The sequence below is a fragment of the Mustela nigripes genome, chromosome 2 (genome assembly GCF_022355385.1).
Source record: "Mustela nigripes isolate SB6536 chromosome 2, MUSNIG.SB6536, whole genome shotgun sequence".
Lineage (NCBI taxonomy): Eukaryota > Metazoa > Chordata > Mammalia > Carnivora > Mustelidae > Mustela > Mustela nigripes.
Window position 1 is genome coordinate 92,607,233 of NC_081558.1, and position 25,015 is coordinate 92,632,247.

The window sequence follows — 25,015 nt, forward strand, 5'->3', positions numbered from 1 at the left end:
ATTAAGAACAAAGTAGAGATGTTTCTATTCATTTCAACTCAACATTGTAACTAAGGGTTCTATGTTTTGCAGTAAGATAAGGAAAAGACTGAAAGTATTCAGATTGTAAAGGAAGTAGTAAAACTATTTGTAGATTATATAACCTTGTAGCAGAAAATACTTCAAATAAAAGACCTGAAGCAGATTCTATCACAAAGCTACCAGAACTAATGAGCTAGTAGTTAGCAAGATCTCAGAATACAAGTTCAATATACAAAAATTAGTTTTATTTCCATATACTAGCAGTGAACAGTCCAGTAGGGAAATTCAAATAAAAAGAATAATTCTCTTCACATTAGCATGAAAAGGAACAAAATATTTAGGAATTAAATATAACCAAAGAACTATAACACTTGCACACTGCAAACTGCAAAAATAATGCTGACCTAAATTGGATTAGAAAGTTAAGTACTGTTAAAATGTCAGTTCCACCAAATGTGCAGATTTAACAAATTCCCTACTAAAATCCCTGCAGGCTTCTGTTGTAATTGGCAGACTGATCCTAAAATTTATGTAGAAATGCAAAGTACCTAGAATAGCCAAATCTTTTTTTTTAAAGGAACAAAATTGAAGGACTTGGGCTGCCTGGTTTCAAATTTTCCTATAAACCAAATAATTGAGACATTGTAGCATTGGCATGTATAAAAATAGATCAGTTAAACACTCTAGAAATAGACCCTAATATGGACGGCCAATTAAGTTTGAACCAGTGCAGAATAAATGATGTTGAAATCATTGGATATCCATGTACCCAACAAAAGACCCCCAATCCATATCTCATACTGTATGCAAAAATAACTCAAAATGGATAAAAGACCTAAGTGTGAGAGCACAAACTCTATAGCTTCTAGAATAAAACAGGAGAAAATCACTGTGACCTTGAGTTAGGCAAGAGCAATTAAAAAAATTGGGCTTCCTTCAGAATTAAAAACTATTGCTCTTCAGAAAGCACCATTAAGTAAATGAAAAGTTTGAGAGAAAATATTCCCAAAACAGCTTGATAAAGGGCTTATATCCAAAATATGTAAAGAATTTTTACTACTCAATAATAAAAAAACCAATAACCTAACCTTTAAACAGACAAAGGATCTAAATAAACACAACTAAATTAGAGACTCAAACAGCAAATAGTTACAGAAAAGAGGTTACATGAAAAGATGAGAAGATTGTTAGACATTAGGAGAAAGCCAAAACCACAGTGAGACCTACCACACAGCCACTAGACCAACTAAAACCACTAGTTGACAATGATGTGGAAAAGTGGAGAAGCTGGAACCTCATACATTGAACTGATGAGGATGTAAAGTTATATAGCCTCTTTAGAAGAGTTTAGCCACCTGTTAACATGTAAACAATGCACTCATCGTATGAATCAGCAATTCCACTCCTAGGAACTGGCCCAAGAGAAATGTTCACCCAATGACTTGTAAGTGAATGTTTATAGCAGCATTTTTCATAGTTACCCAAAATTCACACTGGTGAATTGATAAAATACAGTATATCCATAAGATGGAATGATACTCAGCAATAAAAGAGGAATGAACTATTGATAAACACAGTATGGATGGATTGCAAAATAAACTAAGTGAAAGAAGATAGACAAAGTATAACCCACTTGATTCCATTTATTTAAAATTCTAGAAAATGCAAATTAATCTGTCATGACCACAGATTAGTGGTTACCTTGGGAGAAGAGCAGTGATTATATAGGGGCATCAGTAGACTTTGGTTGGGAAGCAGGGGAATGGATATCTTCATGATCTTGAATGTTAAAATGCTTTTACAGGTACATACAAAAAAATCAAGTTTTCATGTATGAGCAATTCATTGTATGTCAGTTATACCTCAATAAATAAAAGAACTAATACATGCAACAACATGGATGAGTCTCTCAAAAATATCACTCTATGTGAAAGAAGCCAAACACTAAAGACTACGTATTATATGATTCCATTTGTAAGAAATTTCTAGAAAAAGCAAAACTGTACAGCAGAAAGCAAATCAGTGTTTGCCTATTCCAGGAATGAGAGTGACTACAAACAGGCACAAAGGAGAGGAGGGTCGAATGGAGGGATGAAATAATGTTATAAAATTAGAATGGGGTGTTGGCTGCACAGCTGTAAAAATTTACTAAAACAGGGCGCCTGGGTGGCTCAGTGGGTTAAGCCGCTGCCTTCGGCTCAGGTCATGATCTCAGAGTCCTGGGATCGAGTCCCGCATCGGGCTCTCTGCTCAGCGGAGAGCCTGCTTCCCTCTCTCTCTCTGCCTGCTCTCCATCTACTTGTGATTTCTCTCTGTCAAATAAATAAATAAAATCTTTAAAAAAAAAAATTTACTAAAACACACTGAACACTTAAGATCAATGAATTATATGTAAATTATATTTCAGTAGAAAGTGTAAGAAAAAAAGCAAGAGTCAGTTTCTAGCTTATGAAATTGACAGCTATTTTTAAAATATAATGTTAAAGATAATATTAATTCAATAAGTATGTGTATTACTACTGTATACTAAGCATTATCGGATATTGATGAACACAGACAGGATCCCTAAGCAGGGAAAACAGACAGAAGCAAATAAAATAAAGTATCTTACCTGCTTTTTTTTTTTTCAGATTCAGATTCAGAGGGTTTAAAATCAATGTTTAAATTTTTCAAAACTTAAAATCAATGTTTAAATCTAAGGACGTGAATTATCACTTCCCTGTAACATTGATATGGCAAACTGAACCATTCGTGGGGCCTCTTTAAAAGGTATGTAAATCTAGCCTCCTGCAATCCACTAGAAAAATCCTCAGAAATATTTTATTTGCTTCTTTCTGTTTAAGAGAAACAAACCCCCCACACACACAATTTTTTTGCTTTATTTTTAATTTTAATTTAATTAACATATAAAGTATTATTGGTTTCAGAGGTAGAGGTCAGTGATACATCAGTCTTATATAATACCCAGTGCTCAGTATATCATGTGCCCTCCTTAATGTCCACCACCCAGTTACCCTTTACCCATCCCCTCACTCTTCTCCCCTCCAGCAACCCTGTTTATTTTCTATGTTTGAGAGTCTCTTCTGGTTTATCTTCTTCTCTGGTTTCATCTTATTTTGATTTTTCCTCTCTTCCTCTGTGATCCTGTTTTGGTTCTTAAATTCCACGTATCAGCAAGATCATATGGTAATTGTCTTTCTTTGACTTATTTCATTTAGCATAATACTGTCTAGTTCCAGTCACATCATTGCAAATGGCAAGATTTCATTTTTTGATGGCTGAGTAGTATTCCATCCTAACCGCTTCCCATAGAGGAAGCACACTGCAATAACAACTCACTCAAGACTCACTATGCAATAAGACAAACACTTTCAGATATTGATGGTTGAAACAAATTGGCCGAAACTCCCTGGAATGTAATTTGACAGTATGTAGCAACAGCCGGAATTTTCACCCTTTGACTCACAATTCCAGTTTGTAAATAATCAGAAGTCTGGATAGAATTGTTCTATCCAAACAATCGGCATTGGTCACTGGTCATTCTAAAATTAAAAAATTCAAAAGTAACATAGAAAGGTTCAATAAGTCATGGTATTGATTACATTTTGCAAACACTGAAATTTTGTGTTTACACAAAAACATAAGAGGGCGTTAGAAAATTGTAATATTTCATTATTACAAATGTGTACATCTTGATATACAAGCTAAAATATAAGGCTATAAACTGTTAACTCTGAGATTGCAAATAATTGTTTTTTGTTTGTTTGTTTGTTTGTTTGTTTGTTTTTACTGGTCTGTAATTTGTAAGGTTCATAAAATAAGCATGTAATTCTTCAATAGGAAAAATGTTTTCTCCCTATCTGTTTACATAGGTAATGTGTCTAAATAGGCAATACATAGATGGTATGTATGCACAGCAGAAGAGATAGAAAATATAATGAACAAAAAACTGCATCTAAAATTCACCATCCAGAGACAGGCAGTCTATCTTCCCTTCCAGACATTTCAATGCAAAGAGATAATGTTTTACAAAAATGGAATTTATACTACATATTATTTTGTAACTTGCTAAAAAGGAAGGAGAAAACAGATAGCAAGATAAACACTTAGAAGTTTGTTGGTCTAAAAAGAACAACTGGTAGCAGCTAAAGAGAATAAACAACTGACTCAAGCAGTTTTTCCAGTTGTGGTCCTTGGAGAAGGCAGCAGTGTGCCTGGAAGAAAGAGAGGAGAGGCAAAGGGATGCAGACAGATGAAAAGGGGAGGGGCCATGAGAGGAGATGCAGAGACCAGCTGTAATGAAATTCGAGCAGTGTAGATGAGAGGCTTCTGCTAGATACTCCTCATGTTGTAGGAGATAAGATAAGGCCTCCATAGAGCACATGTGAGTGATGAGGTCCTGAGGGGAGAGACGGCTTACAACAGCCTATAGAGTGAGAACTAGAATGTCAAAGGAAAAGGAAGACCGGTTTACAGTTGTTAATAGCCGACTGATACATTCAAAAGCAAGGCCAGACCCAGAAGCCCAAGGTTACACCGCCTAGGGCTTTATCTCAAGAATAATTACAGATACATCAGGGTGAGTCTGTCAAACAAAACTTATAAGACTCAAATATTAGACATGGAAGAACTGCTACTATGGAAAGAGCAGAGGCTTAGGAAGGAGACAGACAGATCCGGTTCTATCCACCACTCACCAGCTGGGCAGGTTATCTGACTCCTGAGGCTCAGTTTCAGAAGACTCCAGCAACTAACCTTCCTAAGGTGGTTGTGACAATCTAAGATAATATATCTAAATACCGGGCACATAGTGGATACCTGATAAATAGTAGCTATTACTATCATTACTACTCCTTGTATGGAAAGAGATACAAAATAAAAGCATGGAATTTGGAGTTAGACGAACCTAATAATTTCAAATCCTTGCTCTGTCACGTAACTAGCTGTGCAGTCCCAGGCATCCACGCCTTAGCATTACCTACACCATGAGGATACCACCTGCCACACTGAGCGGTTTTAAGAATTAAGACAATGTGTATAGTATCTTTATACTTTGCCCTTAGGAAAGTACCTATGCAATCAATAAACACTGGCTGTTACTACTACTACTACTGTGATCTTGGCCACATTAGAAAACCTCTCTGAACTAGAATTTAATCAGCTGTAATATTACCATTCCATGACCTACCTTGTTCTCTTCTTTCCCAGGGCACAGTACATGGCTCACATTCAACACACAGTAAATATGTTGCATAAACAACAAAAATATACAGAGAATTATATATAATGTATCCAACAATAGCATATAAATGCTGGAAAAAAATGGAGCTCTTTGTATTTCCATGAGAACCTGGGCTTCTCAGGGCAAAAATCACTTGCTTTTTGTTTGGATGGTTTTTTGGTTTGGTTTTGGGTTTTTGTTTTGTTTTGTTGTTGTTGTTGTTTTGCCTTTTTTTTTTTTTTTTTTTTTTTTAAAGTAGGCTCCATGCCCAGCCTGAAGCCCAACACAGGGCTTGAACTTAAGACCCTGAGATCAAGACCTGATCTGAGATCAAGAGTCACCTGCTTAACTGATTCAGCCACTCAGGTACCACCAAAGACCACTGTTTTACTCATCTTTTAATTGTAACACCTGGCAAATGTTAGGAATGTAGGAGATCCTTAGCAAATGTTTACTGGCAAAGAAGGCAATAGTCCCAGCAGCCACCTCACTACAAGGATAAACTTCAGGATTCCAGACAACTTGACCCTCCAAAAACAACTTGAAATTCTCCATCTACTTTACCATCTAACAAACTTCATAGGTAGCCTTTGTGTCAGGTAGCTGTACTGCCAAATTCAAGGCTAGTACTTAAGCCTTCAAGAATAACCGAGCAATAACTCCAGATATGAGTGAGAAAGACTGCAAACGTTGACGCTGTAAACACTGTGGATTATCACAACTAGCACACAACATAATCACAGCATACAACATCATTTGTATGAATTCAAGGTAATGAATGGTCCTGGGTGAAACCAGATAGGGTACCACTTACATAAACCAATTCATCTGCCTCCTATATGAAGATAGCAGGTTAGGATGCTAAACTTATTTATAATTAACACTCTTATGATCTCTGCAATAAGAAAATTACATAAAGCAGGCTAAAGAGTCCTCCATGTTGCTACCTTAGGAAACTGAGACCTACAATAATCAAACCTTTCTGCCAATGTGACAAATACCTGTTTACTTTTTTAGTTAAGAATATTTTACATTATTGGGGTGCCTGGGTAGCTCAGTTGGTTAAGTGGCTGCCTTTGGCTCAGGTCATGATCCCGGAGTCCCGGAATCAAGCCCCACATGGGTGTCCCTGCTCAACAGGAGTCTGCTTCTCCCTCTGACCCTACCTCCTCCCATGCTCTTTCAAATAAATGAATAAAATCTTTTTTAAAAAACCTTCACATTATCTTAAAAATATTTCTTACAGGATATTCTGGTATTTTACCAACAGCTTTACATTTGATTAACCTAGATTAAAAACAATTTCCTTTTTTTATTCTGAGACTTTTATCTGATTAGTAGAGAAACAGAGGCTTGCTGCAGAAAAATTGGAAAATATAAAGAGATTCAACTCACTTGGTTCATCCAGAGATAACCATTATTTACACTTTAAGTGTATTTCTTTTTGATGTTTAATGTTACTAGAGTGTTCAAAAACATGACTTTTAATGCTTTAGAAGTGTTCTCTCAAGCAATAGCTCACATCCATTTCTCTATTATTGGACATTTAGAAAATAGAACTGTTTACCCCTGAATGTTTTTAAAAGTAGCTTTTTCCTTTATATTAAATACAAACTTACATGAATTACTCTTTGTAAGAGTTACATACTAATTTCCATCAGCACTGGAAATTAAGGTGTTGTAGTAAAGAAGGCCAGCCCCAAACCCACCAGATCATCTCCTAGGAATGCAGTAGTGTGGAGTAAGGGGTTGTATGGAGCCTGACAATCATCAACAAGGTGGAAGAATTTAACAGAGGAGCAGGAATAATGAGGGAAAGGGAAGGTAATGTGTATATATATTGGGGCGTAAGAGGCGAAGGAATGACAGTAATTAATACTATAAAGCATGAGTTACAGTCTTACAAGTAGAACAGTTCTGAATCATGTTTTATAGTGCTCAGTAAACAGCACCTTTATACAGACCTGAATTTAATATATGTTTTCATTTTTCCTGGATTCAACATAACAAGACAAAGCCCAATTTTAATTTATTTCAATAAAGATTCATTGGTACTTAACTCAGTGCGAGGCACTGTGGTTAGTAATGAAAATGAGTGAAACCCTAACCCTCCCTTCAAGTTCATATAATTAGAATGTATTTAACTCAAATTTTCATATCATCTACACGCAAACTAAATAAGAATAAACAACTGATGGCTCATGACCCTAGGGAACTGCAAGAGATCAAAAATGAAGTCTGAGACAAGAAAGTGGGACGCCTGAGTGACTCAGTCGGTTAAGTGTCTGCCTTTGGCTCAGGTCATGATACTAGGGTCATGGGAGCGAGTCCTGTATTGGGCTCCCTGCTCAGTGGGAAGTCTGCTTCTCCCTCTCCCACTCCCCCTGCTTGTGTTCCCTCTCTCGCTGTGTCTGTCAAATAAATAAAATCTTAAAAAAAAAAAAAGTGGATGTACATATTAAGTGGATATACATATTAACAAGAGTTGAAACAAAAGATTTTCTAGTTACTGAACGAGGTCAACAAGGAAATGCACTGAAGCAAATATCCAACTTCTAAAAGGTGTTTCAGTTAATCCATTTTACCTGAGTTAAGATTTAAAAGTATAAAGGTAAGACTCATCCTCTCCTATTTATAAAGCATTATAGACTCCAAATTAAGGAACTATTTAACATTTTATTCTGTGCTTATGGCCAAGATATGTCTTAATTTCCTCAGACAAACCCCAAATCAAATACTATATCCCTTTACCCTGCAAGTAGAATCCCAAAAATGGAATCAAACCACATTCCCAGACAACACCCTGAAACCACACAAATCCTTTTTCCGACCATATACATGCCAGTCATTATTTCTGTTTATTCAGGAAATCTGCAGAACCAGCCGTAATACTTTTGCCCAGAAATTGTTCATCTAAGAGGGAAAAACTACTTAGAGAAACAAGTTTCTAAAGGCAACCTATTGCTAGCAAAAATACCTTAGGCTAACATCACCATGTTAATACTTAGATATTACCTAGGTATACTTAGGTATACCTAGGCTTTCTAGCGAACTATTTGTGAACCCTAGGAGTTCTGCTTCAATCCTCTGACCCTGCTACTCATTCAAAAATAGCCAGTTTAGTTAACAGAATACTTAATAAGATAATCTTCATTTGTGCCCTGAAGAATCCCAGTTACTTATAAGTAAACCTAGAAGTGGTCTAGAGAACAGGATAAAGTTTAGGCTCTTACCATTCTGACTTCAGTGACTTCAAGACTTCTGCACCCTCACCATTTTACTCCAGCCTTCCTGACAACTTGACACATCATTTCACAAAGAGCATCAGGACATCAGTTTTTTATACTATATATAGCCCAAGAAAATTAGTGAGTTGGAAAATGGGACACTTCATAGTCAAGTGGGAAAGACAATTACATAATTGTGAAGGAAACAAACAGAGTGAACCAATAATGGAGATTTAGGGTGCTGAGCAAATTCCTGAGGTGTTGAGAACCTAAAGGTTGAAAGGGTAATAGTTACCAAAAAAAGCAGGGAGCAAAAATGTTCTAGGTAGAGGGAGAAACATATGCAGTGGCTCCAAGGCAAGAAAAAATGTGTTGAGGACATGTTTAAAAGACTAGTATGGCTGAAATATAGTAAGAAACAGAGGAAGATATGGCTGGGAGGATTCACGGAGGACAGATCATGCCAGCCTTTGGGAAGCTATTGAAAGAGTTAAACAACGAGGTAATATAATCCCGCTTACATATTTTGAAGATAGTAATCTTCAGTAGTGGTACAAGAACAGAAGCAGGGAGACAAATAAGGAAAGCCTTGCAGACATGTATATAAGAGATGGTGGTAGAGATTGAGTACATGTGCCATGATGAGCACTGGGTTTTGTACAAAAGTAATGAATATCACTATATTCTACACCTGAAACTATTACATTTTATGTTAACTGGAATTTAAACTTGAAAGATTTTTAATGGGGCACCCGAATGGTTCAGCCAATTAAGTGTCTGACTAGATCTCAGCTCAGGTCTTTATCTCAGGGTCCTGAGTTCAAGCAAGCCCCGCATTGGGCTCCATGCTGCGTGTGGAGTCTACTTAAAAATGATTGCTGGGGCACCTGGGTGGCTCAGTTGGTTAAGCGACCTTCAGCTCAGTTGGTTAAGCGACCTTCAGCTCAGGTCATGATCCCGGAGTCCCGGGATCAAGTCCCGCATAGGGCTCTCAGCTCCATGGGGAGTCTGCTTCTTCTGACCTTCTCCTCTCTAATGCTTCCAAAAAAAAAAAAAAAAAAAGATTGCTAGATGTGGGGCACCTGACTGGCTCAGTTGGAAAAGTATATGACTTTGGATCTCAGGGTCATGAGTTTGAACCCCATATCAGATGTAGAGATTACTTAAATGAATTTTTTAAAAACGATGGTTATTCAGGCATTAGGAATCAGGAAAACTTTTAATGCCATCTCAGATTAAAAGATGAACACAAGTTAACGAAAGGGTAAGGGCAGTGCAAGCCACCAAAGAACACATACAGTGGCATTAGATCCCAAGACCATTGACCATTTGGACAAGGTAAATAGCCTGGTATGGCAACAGCAAAGGGTATGTGACAAGAGTGAAGACAGGAAGATCAGCTGTTAGAACACTACTACAATAATCCAAGTGATGAAAATACAGTGCCTTGAACTCAATCAGTGGCAACAGGGAGGAAGAGGCAAAATTGTGCCCATGTATTATTATAAAAGGTAGAAGAGACTGGCTGGATTTGAAGAAGGGATGGCAAAGGAAGAGAAATTTGGGGTCACTGGATTGGGTGATTATGGTAGAGCCAGGTGTGTGGGAAAGAGGAGTTCAGCTTTGTATATACTGCCATAATGGAAGTGCTAGAGAGGAGGCAGTTGGATACATGGCAGTCTCCAAGTTATAAAGAGGCTGAGGCTGGGCATATACATTTAGAAACCACAGGTAAACATGTCTTAAGAAAGACTGACCTTCCAGGAAAGTAGAAAACAAGCACAGCTTAATCCAGAATGCTGGGATGCACTAACATTGAAGGGGCAAGAGTTAGAGCAGGGTTTCTCAACAACATTGATGCTTTAAGCTGGATAATTCTGCTGTGAGTTATTGTCTAGCACATTGTAGGATATAGGTAGGATCCCTGAACTCTACCCACTAGATGCCAAGAGGACCTACTCAGTTGTGACAATCAAATATGCATCCAGGCATTACCAAATGTCCCCAGGAGGGAAAATCACCCCTATTTGAGAAACACTAGGACAGAGTAGAAGTCTCCAGGACTCTAAAAAAGGTTCTGAATGAACTCCCTCAATCCAGAAGACTCCTCCAAAGTCTCTATGCATAATAGTACTGTTCTTGGTGCCCTTAAAAGTACAAGGGTAGCATTCCACTGTAACCAACTTATAGGGCATTGGAATAGCTTAATGAACTAGATTGGATCAAATCCATTATTAGAAATCCCACTTCCGGTATGAGGCTACAGTGGAAAAAATACTCTTTTGTAAAAATTTTATTCACAAATGACACACAAAATATGTGACTCTTCCCCCCAATATAGGATTAGATGTCACCATCATGTTCCAGTAAGCCCCAGCATTCTCTATCATGAGAATAATACCTAACATTTTCCAAGAGTTTATGATTTAATCTCCACTTGACCTTCATAAGAGGTAGGAACTGCTCTGAAGTCATTAGTTGAGGAAACTGGTGCAGAGGGGTTAAGTAACATGCCCAAAATCACATCGAGTAATCAAACTGAGATTGGAACCTGTCTTTTCCAAAGCCCATGCTCTAAGGCTAACCACTTTACCATTATTCCAGATGGCCTCCATTAGGGTACAAGCGCTGTGAGGAAGGGGCTAGTTCTGTAATTGTCACCATTGTGAAATGGTGAAATAACATTTGGCTCATGCCTAGAACAGGAGCTCACATATTTACTGAATGAGTCTCAGTTCAGGCCTAACTTATTCGCAGATCTTCTCTGAGATGTTTAAGATCCTGAGAGCTCAGACAGTAAGTGTGGGCTATTGTCTTCCACTCCTGACAGGAAATAAGCAGTCACAGTAACTGATAACTGCATTGCTAACTAATTTTTTGAGAATTTTGTTCCAGAAATGGAGGCTCAACCATCAACCCTGCTTCACTTCCATTAAAGCAGTACCCTCCCTAGTGCCTCCTTATCCAGGAGACGCCAGTTACACTGAGACCTCAAAGAGGTGGGGGAAGAGTAGAAACAAATTAAGTATAGAATGGAATATTTCTGCAAAATGAAGTTGTAAATACTATTTGATAGGATCAAAAACTGGTACTCAAGGGTAAGTTTTCCAAATATTAGATAGGCTTTTTTTTTTTTAAACATTCTCTAACTTCTATTAAAAAATGTTTTAGGAATTTGAATAGGTATTACCTCTACTACTGGACACACCTGCCTTACCATATTTTTCCCCATTAGACAACCTTGGTATCTTTTTGATGAAGGGACTATATGTCCAGAAGTATGTAAAGTCCTCAAAAAGGATGAAAAGATTAAGCTGGTGATACCAAATACTGTAACAGACAGTAATTATTATGTATTATTTTTCTGGGTCCAGATGTAGCCTCGGCATATTTATCAATTTACTATTTCAAGCAGCCTTCATTCCCACTAGATCAAGTATTTTGTTGTCCCTTAATAAGGCCACCCTCAGGTATAGCTGAGGGTGAAGATGATGGAGTTCAGGAGATATCAGTATTTCTAAGGAGAATAAGCAAAGGAGCTATGCTGGGAAGTTCTGTAAAGAATGTAAGGAAATCATGAATTGGCTTTAATCTGTTCTATGTATATACTTGCACACCTAAATGTACTTCTTGGAAACCAGGGAAGCTACAGAGCAAGTTGAGGGGTGAGAATGTTCCCCACTGCATGGAAGCCACATCAATGGAAGGCATATCAATGGAAGGCATTCATGTAAAGCTTGTACTTTCTGGACCTCAAACCCTCCCCAATCTAGCCACATCCATAATACGCTCTCATTCCCACCAACGCTCCTAGGGAAAGCTAGATACAGCATATTTTCAACAAATTCTAACATGAACTTGAGTTTTAAGGAACAGGGAGAATAGGTTTTCTGTTCTAGATGGTAGCATTTTCTCTCCAGCATGGCTTGTTTATAGCTGTCATTTAGCAGTTGAGGGCACTTTTTTGTAAGCTGGCGGTCTTCAGTCCCTGGTTTGTCATATTTGACTCCTACCCAAACGCTGACATATTAAAAAAAAAAAAAATCAGTAACTCACTTTTGCTTGTTCTTTCAGCTCCTTTGAAGATTATGAAACAGAGGAAACTGTCTCTCCCTCTGAAATTGGAAACAAAGGCAATAAAAGTAAAATAGTAACCTCAGACCTTTCAGAAAAATGTGGAAAGCTTCAGTCAGTGGATGAAGAGTAGCAGCCAGTGTCTACATGAGATACATGTTTTAAATGTCTTTTTCTTGTGGAGATGCTCCAGTTTGCATACTGCTTTTAAAGGCTTTGATTTCGGCAAGTATGTATCTGCACTAGCAACTTTAAAACGTTTTAATAGGTCTGGATACACATACTCAATTTGGGGGACTCCTCCAACTTGCCTCAGACCTCTTGGCACAGCTTTTTCTCCAAACAAATAGTGATATACACCACCTTCCGAAGTGTGAATTGGCACTCTTCACCCATGAATGTACCAAGGATCTATCGAGGACAGTGCCAAGCACAGTTCTCTGCACAAAAGCAGGTGTTGCCTCTGTTGTCCAGCATCTCTGAGGCCCCCCAGGACTCCTATGGAGCCCAGAAGAAACTTTCACTTGCAGAAAACTTGAGTCAAAAATATTCTGGAACTTTAAAAAGCAGTTAAGGGCCTCCAGAAGTGACTTAATAAAAGCACTGCCAAAACATCTCAAGAGACTTTAAATATGTGTACTGGAGGAGTTCAAAGATCTTGAAACTTACTTGGTTTAATGTAACTTCACAATGACCTGCCAAACTGCTAGTCACTTTACATCCTCAGGTATTGTAACCACTGGGCCTTCCAACCTTGCTGGCAAGTTCTGAATAATCTCTCCCCTTTCTGACTGTGGATCTTAGATGAAATATGATGAAAAAAAAAACATTTAATTACAGAATTTGACTCATACTTGAAAAAAGTTTCCTTTTAACTTATCTAACATTTGTGAAGAATTACTGAATGACTTATTAATCTCCAAATTAGTTGATATCCCATCTGTACTTCCTACTAGAAGGCCTCCTATGAAGACTTAGTGATACATGAAAATTCTTACTAGATGTATTCCTTTCATCACTGAATATTAGACTAAGCCAACAGTTAAGGCCTCAATCCCTTCATATTGAAAAGAACAATTTCAAATATTCTCTCACCTCAGTATTTATCACAAAAATGGAAAAAAAGTGATGCCACCCATAAAGGAAGACACTTTCATCTGTACTGTAGAGGTAGATGTGTTCATTACAGAATTATACATTTTTCCAGCAAGCCACAGTGCAGCCAAATCCTATAATGTCCTTAAAGATAAACTAAGCTATGAAAAAGAATGGACATTAACCCCCAAGAAACTAACATCCATGTCAAAGTCCTCACCTTTTCCCCTGGGTTTTTTGCTTTAACCACAAGTCCTAAATGTCAGAACAGTATCCCTTGTCACCCTGCTTTTGTTCCTCCTAACCGATGTTAAAGTTAAAAAAATTAAATAATCAGACCTATAATCAGGCTATGGTGGGCAAAAAGTAGAAATAAGTGTTATTTAGGAAATGTACCATCAACTGGTACAATAATAGTTTGGGTTTTGTTGTTGTTGTTTTCAGTATCCTCTGTTGCCTACTATTTTACTTTTCATGATTAGAATTAATCCTCTACTTCATGGTAACAGAAAATGATAAATATTAAAATTTGACATCTAATAGTTCACCAACTAAAAGCTTTAAAAAATGACTAAATTTTTAGGAAACACCACATGTAATAACCTAAACACACTAGTAAATTAGGATTAAAAATATTTGTGATATGTGAAATTTACCATCTATTCCATCCACTCTTTACTAGGGAGAGAATGCCACTTTTTTAAAAAAATTTCAGATAAAATATTAAAAAGATAATACTGGCTTAAAAGCCAGATATGGTTTAAAGGTTTTATTATCCATAATGATCTAAACTATTTCTAAAGACTCCATCAACGAAAATTAATCTTCCAATATATATTTGATTTTTTTTTGTACTATTTGGCTTTTATCTTTTTACCTGTCTCTCCTTACTGAAATCCTCTTGCTTTTACTTTGGTCTGTATTTGGTTTAAAAGTCTGTAATTATTATAAAAAGTATCATTTCATTTAAGATAAAGCTATTTTAATTTAGGTTACCCAAAGTATATTTTCAGACTTAAGTGTCACTGTAGTCCTTTCTTAAGAGTTGAATGCAAGAAATGTGAATTTCAAGGAACTAGGACTTTCTGGTAAATACCTCACCAAATAAACCTGCCCAACTAGAAATTTAAAGTTTTTACAACATCTCAGGCTGCATAATAAAAATTAAATTGAGGGTTATTGTGGTCTTAATGCTATTCAGTGAAAAGTGGGTTTCATAGCCAAAACATTAATTGCCAAGGTAATCAAACTAATAAAATTGTGTGTATTTTCCCTGCATCTTATCTATGTCATTGTGTACAATTCAAAGTGTTTATAAAATTCTAGATTGATCAAATGAGGTAAGTCATTTGCTAAACTTTTGGAAATGTTATGAAGTGTGCTTGGGTGGAGAAACCTGCATGATTTAACTTGTTTTTGTTTTTCCCTTTTTGCAAAACTAAATAAAGAGACAAGTTGTCAAATATGAACCATGTTCACTAAGATAGTCACTACACATTTTTGGTGTTATTCACACTTGCAGCTCATTTTTATGTTTGAAAGAGTAACATCACAAACAAACTTGAGTTTCAAAGAATAATTCTTTGAACCCCTGGGAAAATCATAAAGGAGTATCTAACTGGTAAGTTCTTTCCTTTGGGGGGATAAGGAAGAGGACTAGATACTGGGAATGAGAGGGTCACAGGTATCAAGAGGGACTTTAGCCTTATATATAATGTATTCTTTTAGAAGAATGTGTAATTGATTGTTATTTGTGTACCTAAAACCTAATTTTTTAGAAAGGAGGGACAAAAGTTAAACTATCATCCAGTTTTTAGATTCTGATGCTGTACTTTAAACTTAGTATTTTCTAAAACATTTTATATTTGTTACCTATTATATGGGAAAGGAAATTTTGTTTTTCATCTGTTGTAAAACTTTTACTTTTCTTCAGCAAGGTCACCGAGTTGTTTCAAGAATATTAAGATCACAGTAAAATAAAAGGAATTCTTTATCCTAGGACCATATTATAGCTCTGCACAGAAACATAGACTTACTGAAGCTAACCAAAAGTATAAATCACCAGTTCTGACACTTCTATCATCTGATTATGTATGTTAACAAAGACTCAAAAGAACAAATGAAAATGTGTCATATTAGAAGTTGTTATTGTTTTGATGGTTTCAAATCCTGATAAAGTAAATCCAGTTACTGCAGTAATAATTTCTCAATCATCCCTAGTTAGCCATTAGTCAGCATTCCTAAATAACTCATGGTATAAAGAAAAACAATGCAAAAATCAAGGCACTGTAATTAATTATTCTTCCCAAATGTATATAATATAGGCCATTCAGAGCATACTATCCCAAACTCCTCAGTATTCTACAACATAGAATTAGAAAACTAACATTTATTGATAGATTTAAGGTGTAATACAGGTTTCCAAAAATGTGGCAGTGAGAATACCAGCATAAAAAAGAGAAACTTGTGCTAAAAACAACCTGAATTAACCATTGGCAATATTACATAACAATCAAGGCCCTCACATACTAATGATTTCCGATTTGTCTATATTGCCAACCTCCCATGCATCAAAAAACACAAAACTAAAATTATCAAACTTGGGAAGCAATAAAGTACTCTATGAATTTTAAGATCATAATATTAGGAAAGTTTGGGAGATTTGCAAAATATATCCTAATCATCCATGTGTACAATCTCATTTCTAATCATTTCTGCAGTGATCATTAGTGAATAAAGAACAGATTTACAAGTTTATATAGCAGGGCATCTGGGTTTAACACAAAACTGTTACAAACTTTAGGCAAATACATGTTTCATAAGACACTGCTAACACTTAGAGGAATTAAATAAAATTCCAAAATTTGGAAAGCAAATAAAGACAAGACAACTAAGAAGCATTTTCCACCATTTACTCTTGTTATCAAAAATAGTTCAACTCTTCTTGCAAAACAAAAACAAAATAGTACATACTGGACACATACATCACATTTTTCTTCCTATGGCTTTAGCCCACCCCCACCCCACCAAGAGAGACCAAAAAAAAAAAAAAAAAAAAAAAAGAAGAGGAAGAAAAGGAAAAAAAAAGAAAAAAAAAAGCCCAACAACAACAAAACAATTCTACCTGACCACATTCACAGAAAATGACACCAGGATACACTACAAAACAGAAGGAGGTGTCATCTGCTCTGTGTCCAAAGGTTTCTTCTCCATGTCTTGTACTAGGTGAGTAACCATCATTGAACATGCTGTGTGCCAAATCAAAACATAACTTTACTTCAACATATGTCAGATCTCATGAGAGATGGTGAATGTAGTAGAAATTGGAAATTTTCCAGCAGTATTTTTCTTTAAATAAGCACTGTCAAAGCAGCAATTCTTTTAAATCATAAGGTCGTTTCTTTACAACCTAGTCAGTCCTTGTTTTATTTGGGCTGTGCTCTTTCAAGCAACTGACTAGATTACCCTTCAACAGAATGTTTGTAACTCACTTGTCTTCCCATAAAAATTAACGGGAAGTCATGAATTTAAACTGAAACACAGTTTGTGCTTTACATGCAAAAGAGCATTCTAAAGAAAATCCTTCTAGCTTCAAACCTACATAAATGCACAGGCTTCATAAAAATGCATTTTTTTATTTGGCCTCTATAAAGAAGCCCTCATAATGAATAGCACCCCAAAAAAGAGAAAAGGAGCATATTCAAAATAAAGTCTGTGAAACTATAAGAGGAAACAAACAAAAAAAAGAAGTGGCCAATAGCAATAAATAGAACACATAAACCTGGGTAAGTTTGGGGGCATTATTTCAAAATTATTTCAAATAAATCCCAATTTCTAAATAAAAATTTTTATAATTTTTTAAAAATTCTGTCATATCCTATAGTCTAAATTCAATTACCTTCAGAATAAAACTGCTCTTCTCCACTTCATTTATCTAATTAGAACATGCTAAAAGTGAAGGTTTTCCAATTTTTTTCCCTAGAAAGGAGTCAGACTAACTATAAAAGTTATTCAAACTCAGAAGGGTTTTATCGCATAAACAGCTAAACATCTGCAATCCTGACAGAATTTGTTCACTTTAAAAGACAGATTTCAACATTCTAATGAGGGGCAAATTTTCTTTCATAATACTGCTGATTTAAGAACTGCTACATACACCAGTAGCCAATTTTCATGATCAGAAATGGTATTATGTCAGCACAAAGGTTGAGCTGGACACATCAGCTTTTCAACAGGAGGAGCATCAATGGCATCTGAAGGCAGCACTGAGTCCCCTGAACTAATGGCTACTTTTTCACAAAAAATCAGCACAATCTTTTTGGACTGACTAGATACCACTTCCTTACATTTAATCATAAACTTTGATTATGCACAAAGCATGACCTTAAACAATGAGGTTAATGTTATTTTCCTTGCCAAAGTTCATTTTGTATAAATCAGTTGCATCAGCATTTGTTCTCAAACTATGAGGTTCTGTAAGAACTAAGGACATATAGTTGTAGGGTTACTCCTCCATTATCTGCAAACTATTTCCCCGACACTAACACATATAACTTAGCAATGAAAACACTTGATACAAGTGATCTATATGCAGGAGCTCCGGCAAGTTAAACCAACAAAACCATAGCTGCCGTGAAACTGTAGCTATTTCCCTACCAGAGGTAGGTTTAAAGACCCACTGATTTAACAGTCGAATCTCATGTCTATAGCTTCATCCAAACTTTTATCATCATGTGTACTGGCAGCTAAAAACGTTGTTACTGGGGACCCTGTGACATTAATTACACTGGTGCTGGTACTAGCATTGCGCACAGCAATGCTAGTCACATTAATGCCCAAAGTGAGCCTGGTCTGCTCCAAGGCCTTTTCTGGCACAGCAAATGCCTCCAGCTTCTTCTCCCCATTGGCCATGTAGGAGTTTTGGCAGCCACGACATATACAATCTAAGCAGGCTTTGCGGTTAGAGTAGCAAGGGCAGCGTTGGCCGCGGCATGTAAGAACACTTGGATTTTGAGTAGCACGCCCACATTTACACCCTTTCTTTTCCTGGGGTTTTTTATACACAGTCTTGGTAGGACTTCCTGGCATAAAATGGTGACTAGGAATCTTTTCCTTTACAGTTTTGTCTTTTTTAAGAATACCTGGCTTGGTTTTAGAGTGAGATTTCTTGGATCCGTGTTCATGACTCTTTTTCATGCTTTTAGTAGATAAAAGTACAGTTTTGCTGATTTTGGGTGTTGTGCCTCCATTGGGAACAGTTGCTATAGGTTGAAGAGAAATTTTGCTCTCCCGTTTCACTGTCACAGGGGCAGATGCCCCCAACGTTGGGCCTCGAATAATGGTAGAAATTGGAAGTGGCTGAACTTTCTCACTGTCACTTTCTGATCTGGATCGTTTTCTATTCAATTTTGCTACTTTTGGAGTTGCTGCTGTACATGATAACCCATGAAGTGCAGGACTGGTGGACATAAAAACATTATGGCTAAGAGACTGGGAAGAAAGCTGCAGAAAAGGTCCATTGGAGACAGTGGCTTCCAAGTTGGGCTGCAAATTAGGGCAACAAACCTCTGTATTTGAAACAGTTTCTAAGCTGCGGAGCACTTCCTCAACACTCAGTAACAGAGAGTCGCCAGGTTTTATATCTTCACTGAAACTGCAGATATCAATGCCTGTGGAGCATAAGTCAGTGGCTACTGTGTCACAGACAGGTGGCAAACTGTCAGACAGATCCTCAGTTTTTATGTCAACAGTGTTACATACATCAATTGTGTTTGAATGTTCAGGTGAAGGAATATTTATACCAAATCTATCTATTGAAAGCCCATTATAAGTAGGCAAACCATTGATAACAGAACTGCCAATAGCAATGCTGAGGGTGCTTTCAGATATTGGAGATAAACTAGCTTGAGGATCAGCTGTGGGTTCTGAGGTTGAAGGTAAAGGGGAATGTGTTAAACACAAAGTAAAGGATGAATCTGAGGGTTTTTCTGTCTCCTCACAAAACAGTGATCCATCATTAAGCAAAGCCAAAATATCCGAAGAACAGTCGACTGCTTCTATTATATCCCGTGCCAATGTAGTCTGTGTGATATATTCGCATAGTTTTTTGTAGCAGTTCACTAGGATGCTTAATTGCTTGTTTTCCTCAAATTGCTCATAGTCTTTGCACCAACTACATGAAGGTTTCATCATCATTTTCTTGCCTTTACAAGGTTTGCAGACATAATGTTGGCAGGTGGAGTTGGTGGGTGCGATAGGATCTTGTAGCAAATGTCCTAAGAGGGAAAAAGGAGGAAAGCAAAGATTTTAGTAAAATAAATATACAATTTCATACACTGAAGTTAAGATGAGATTATAAGTAATCTATTAAAATTAAGATGGGTTAAACTCACTAGACCAGATAACAAAAAAACGTTATCTTACAGGAAATGGAAAAATACTCAATAGTCCACTTCACTTCTATGCCATATTCCCCATTCCTTTATCTCAAACCAGAATCTTCCTTGATTCTGTACTTCTCTCCCAAACGGTATGTTCTAGTCCACTTTCTTATCCTCCTCTCCAAAGGGTACAGAGATGTGAAAATCAGTCACCAAAAGCACAAACTTGGCTTAAAACCCTTAGAACCTAAACCAAACACAACACTGTAATGCTACCATGTACTGGCAAAATCATACTGTTTATTTTGTATTAAACACTGGGAAAAAGATATGAATAAGAGACACTTAGTCCCTACCCTCATTAAACATAGTTTACAGGTATTAATCAGTACAGTCATCTTCATCCCCCCCGCCAAAAAAGTGTAACTCCAACCATTTTATTATATATACTAATTTAAAACTGAGAAGGCGGAAATGTTATGGTGAAAAAGAACTATGTTCATTTATCTAAATAAAAAAAGGGAGTAATACATGATTAAGACTCAAATTCTCCTACAGAAAGTCAAAATGCAAGGACAAAGAATTATGTTTAAATGTATTAAAAAGGAAAAAAAGGGGCATACTACCAGACTCCCAATTCTTCTGACAAATTCAAAATGACCCTAGTCATAAACCGCAAGTATCCGAAGCAGAACATCACATAAAACTGAAAATGGTCTCCCAAATTATAAATGACCTGTGTAGATTATGTAACAGGAAAGAGAAAACAACTAGATCCACTCACTATTTCCACTCAACTCCACAAAGAAGCAATGGTTCTTGGTTCCAAATTCAGGACAAACAGTTAGTAATAAACTCAAAGTAGCACCTGTTTCTCATACAAAATTATGTAGTTAGTAAGACTCTGGCATGGAAAAGAAGATACCTCAGGCCACAGCCAAGTGAAATCAGCAAACTCTCTCCCTTAAAAGCAACTATAAACCTGCAAACTTTTGAGGAAATGAATCATTTTCATAATCAAAGATAAAACCATTTGATAAGCATTTATATGTTTGAAAAACTGCTCAATTTCAGGTAACAACAGTGAGAATCTGTGGTGGTCCAGTCTGGGGCTGCCCAGTTCTCCCCTTCCATTCAGTTCCATCAGTGTTACCCTGAAGACCAGAAGATGCTGTGACAGAAGGGTGCTCACTCCATTTAGTGCAGAGAATGATGCAGAGCCCCAGAAACATGATCACTGTAAGTGACTTCTCAGAGGCTAGCCAGCTGGAGAAGGCAAAAAGCTCAGTTCTTAACAGCCTGAGGTTACACAAGCCCACGTTAAACAGGCCACAAACAAGAAGACAATTTACCTCAAGTTATCTATAAATTCAATGCAATCTTTATAAAAATGCCAGTGTCTTTTTAAAGAAATTTACTGATTCTAAAATTCTTGTGGAATCAGAGGACCTAGTATAGCCAGAGCAATTATTTAAAAAGAGCAGATTTGGAGAACTTATACTATCAAATTTCCAAATCATCTTTAAAGCTATAGTAACCAAAACAATGTGGCAATGGCAAAGGATAAACATACAAATCATATAGAACAAAGAGCACAGAAATTCTTAAATTTACAGCCTACTGATTGCTGTGATGTGTGCAGATAATTCAACAGGGAGAGTATTTTCCACATCACGTCGGACAATTTAATATCCAAATGCAAAACAACAACAACAACAACAAAAAACAAACAGGAAAAAAAACAACCAAAAACCCAACAACTACTTAGATCCTTACCTCACAATATGTACAAACATTAACTCAAAACAGATCGCAGACACCTTATATATAAGACCTAAAATTCTAGAAGAAAAACACAGGAGAAAATCATGACTTTGGGCCAGGCAAAGTGTTAGGTGTGACATCAATGCACAATCTGCAAAAAGGAAAAAGTTATAAAGTGGATTTCCACAAAATTAAAAATGTGTGCTTCAAAAGACACCATTAAGAAAACAAAAAGATAGGGGTGCCTGGGTAGCTCAGCCAATTAAGCATCTGCTTTCAGCTCAGATCATGATCCCAGAGTCCTAGGATCAAGCTCTAAGTCAGGCTCCTTACTCAATGGGGAGTCTACTTCTCCCTCTTCCCTGGGCCTGCTCCTCTGCCTGCTTGTGCTTGCTATAAAATGAATAAATAAAATCTTTAAAAAGAAAAAAAGAAAGAAAGAAAGAAAGAAACTGAAAAAGATAATCCACAGTATGGGAAAAAATATTTGCAAATCACTTATCTGAAAAAGGGCTTATAACATGACATATTAAAAACACTTCCTACAAATCAATAAAAAGACAACTCAATTTTTAAAGTGGGCAAAAAAAAAAACCCAATCAGTATGACAGAACACATTAATAGGAGAGACCAGAACCATATGGCCCTCTCAATTGATGCAGAAAAAGCATTTGACAAAATACAGCATCCTTTGCTGATTAAAACTCTTCAGAGTGTAAGGATAGAGGGAAATTCCTAAAATCCATCTACGAAAAGCCCACAGCGAAGATCATTCTCAATGGGGAAAAGCTGAGAGCCTTCCCTTCCCTTAAGATTAGGAACAATGACAAGGATGCCCACTCTCACCACTACTGTTCAGTACAGTACTAGAAGTCCTGGCAACAGCAATCAGACAACAAAAAGAAATAAAAGGTATTCAAACTGGTAAAGAAAAAGTCAAATTCTTCTCTTTGCAGATGACATACTTTATATGGACAACCCAAAAGGCTCCATCCCCAAATTACTAGAACTCATACAGCAATTCAGTAATGTGGCAGGATACAAAATCAATGCACAGAAAATCAGTTGCTATCCTATACACTAACAATGTAACTGTAGAAAGAGAAATTAGGGAATCGATGCCATTTACAATAGCACCAAAAACCACAAGATACTTTGGAATAAACCTAACTGAGGAAGTAAAGGATCTATTCTCAAGAAACTACAGAACACTTATGATAGAAATTGAAGAAGACACAGAAAGACAGAAAAACATTCCATGCTCATGGATCAGAAAAATAAACATTGTTAAAATGTCTATGCTGCCCAAAGCAATCTATATTTTAAACACCATTTGGACCAAAGTACCAACAGCATTTTTCAAAGTGCTGGAACAAACAATCCTAAAATTTGTATGGAACCAGAAAAGACCCCAAATTGCCAAGGAAATGTTGAAAAAGAGAAACAAAGCTGGGGGCATCACATTGCCTGATTTCAAGCTATATTATAAAGCTATGATCACGAAGACAGCATGGTACTGGCACAAAAAAAGACACACAGGTCAGTGGAACAGAATAGAGAACCCATATGGACCATCAACTCTATGGTCACTAATCTTCAATAAAGCTGGAAAAAAAACATCCAGTGGAAAAAAGACAGTCTCTTCAATAAATGGTGTTGGGAAAACTGTACTGCTATATACAGAAGAATGAAACTCGATCATTCTCTTACACCATACACAAAGATAAACCCTAAATGAATAAAAGACCTCAACGTGAGACAGGAATCATCAAAATCCTAGAGGAGAACATGCAGGAAGTTACCTCTTTGCCATCAGCCACACCAACTTCTTTCAAGACCCATCTCCAAAGGCAAAGGAAACAAAAACAAAAATGAACTTTTTGGACTTCATCAAGATAAAAAGCTCCGCACAGCAGAAGGCACAGTCAACAAAACACAGTAGCAACCCACGGAATGGGAGAGATATATGCAAATGACACTACAGATAAAGGGCTGGTACCTAAGATCTATAAAAAAATTTCTCAAACTCAACACCCAAAATCAGATAATTAAATCAAAAAATGGGCACAAGACATGATCAGACACTTTTCCAAAGAAGACATACGAATGGCTAACAGATACAAGAAAAAATGTTCAACATCATTAGCCATCAGGGAAATTCAAATCAAAACCACACTGAGATACCACCTTACACCCATCAGAATGGCAAAACTGACAAGGCAAGAAACAACAAATGATGGAGAGATTGTGGAGAAAGGGGAATCCTCTTACACTGTTGACGGGAATGCAAGCTGGTACAGCCACTTAGGAAAACAGTGTGGAGGTTCCTCAAAAAGTTAAAAACAGAACTACCCTCTGACCCAGCAACTGCACTGGGTATTTACCCCAAAGATACAGATGCAGTGAAAAGAAGGGGCACATGCACCCCAATGTTTACAGGAGCAATGTCCACAACAGCCAAACTGTGGAAGGAGCTCAAATGCCCTACAACAGACAAATGGATAAAGATGTGGCCCATATACACAATGGAGTATTACTCGGCAATCAGAAAGGATGAATACCCGGTATCTGCATCAACATCAACGGAACTGGAGGAAATTATGCTAAGTGAAATAAGTCAAGCAGAGAAAGACAATTATCATATGGTTTCACTTATTTGTGGAACATAAGAAATAGCATGGAGGACATTAGGAGAAGGAAGGGAAAAAATGAAGGGGAGGGGAATCAGAAAGAGACAAACAATGAGAGACTATGGACTCCAGGAAACAAACTGAGGGTTTTAGAGGGAAAAGGGGTGGGTGGATGGGTTAGCCCAGTGATGGGTATTAAGGAAGGCATGTATTGCATGAAGCACTGGGTGTTATACACAAACAATGAATCATGGAACACTATGTCAAAAACTAATGATGTACTGTATGGTGACTAATGTAACATTGTAAGAGAAAAAAAATGTAAAAAGAAGTCCTAAAAGTACATATAAATGGCTTAGTATAGAGCTTATGTACTTTCAAGGAACTGAAACTATGTATTTCACCCGTTAAAAGCACTGGAAATATCTGAGAACCATCTAATCAGTTGGGTTTTATCATATTTCTTAGAATCCCTAATATGAATTATGATTTACAATGTGATATATCCTTAAAAAATCTTTTAAAAGTAAAAAAAAAAAAGTGAAAATTAAAATCTTTATGATGGAAAAAAAAGTGAGCAAGAGATCTGAATAAACATTTCAC

At 36.7% G+C, this 25,015-nt stretch overlaps 2 protein-coding genes across 6 annotated transcripts in view; one reads left to right on the plus strand and one right to left on the minus strand.

Annotated features, from left to right (window-relative positions):
* The window catches only part of PPP2R3A (protein phosphatase 2 regulatory subunit B''alpha), a 197,413-nt gene extending 182,306 nt beyond the window's left edge, over positions 1 to 15,107 (plus strand). For both annotated transcript variants that reach the window (XM_059390965.1, XM_059390966.1), the window contains one exon: positions 12,544 to 15,107. In XM_059390965.1, the coding sequence (XP_059246948.1) occupies positions 12,544 to 12,676 (133 nt within the window). In that variant the 3' untranslated portion in view covers positions 12,677 to 15,107. The remainder of the gene's footprint in view (positions 1 to 12,543) is intronic.
* A 900-nt stretch (positions 15,108 to 16,007) lies between these two features.
* The window catches only part of MSL2 (MSL complex subunit 2), a 40,786-nt gene continuing 31,778 nt past the window's right edge, over positions 16,008 to 25,015 (minus strand). For all 4 annotated transcript variants that reach the window (XM_059390973.1, XM_059390971.1, XM_059390970.1 and 1 more), the window contains one exon: positions 16,008 to 19,913. In XM_059390973.1, coding sequence (XP_059246956.1) covers positions 18,322 to 19,833 — 1,512 coding nt within the window. In that variant the 5' untranslated portion in view covers positions 19,834 to 19,913 and the 3' untranslated portion in view covers positions 16,008 to 18,321. The remainder of the gene's footprint in view (positions 19,914 to 25,015) is intronic.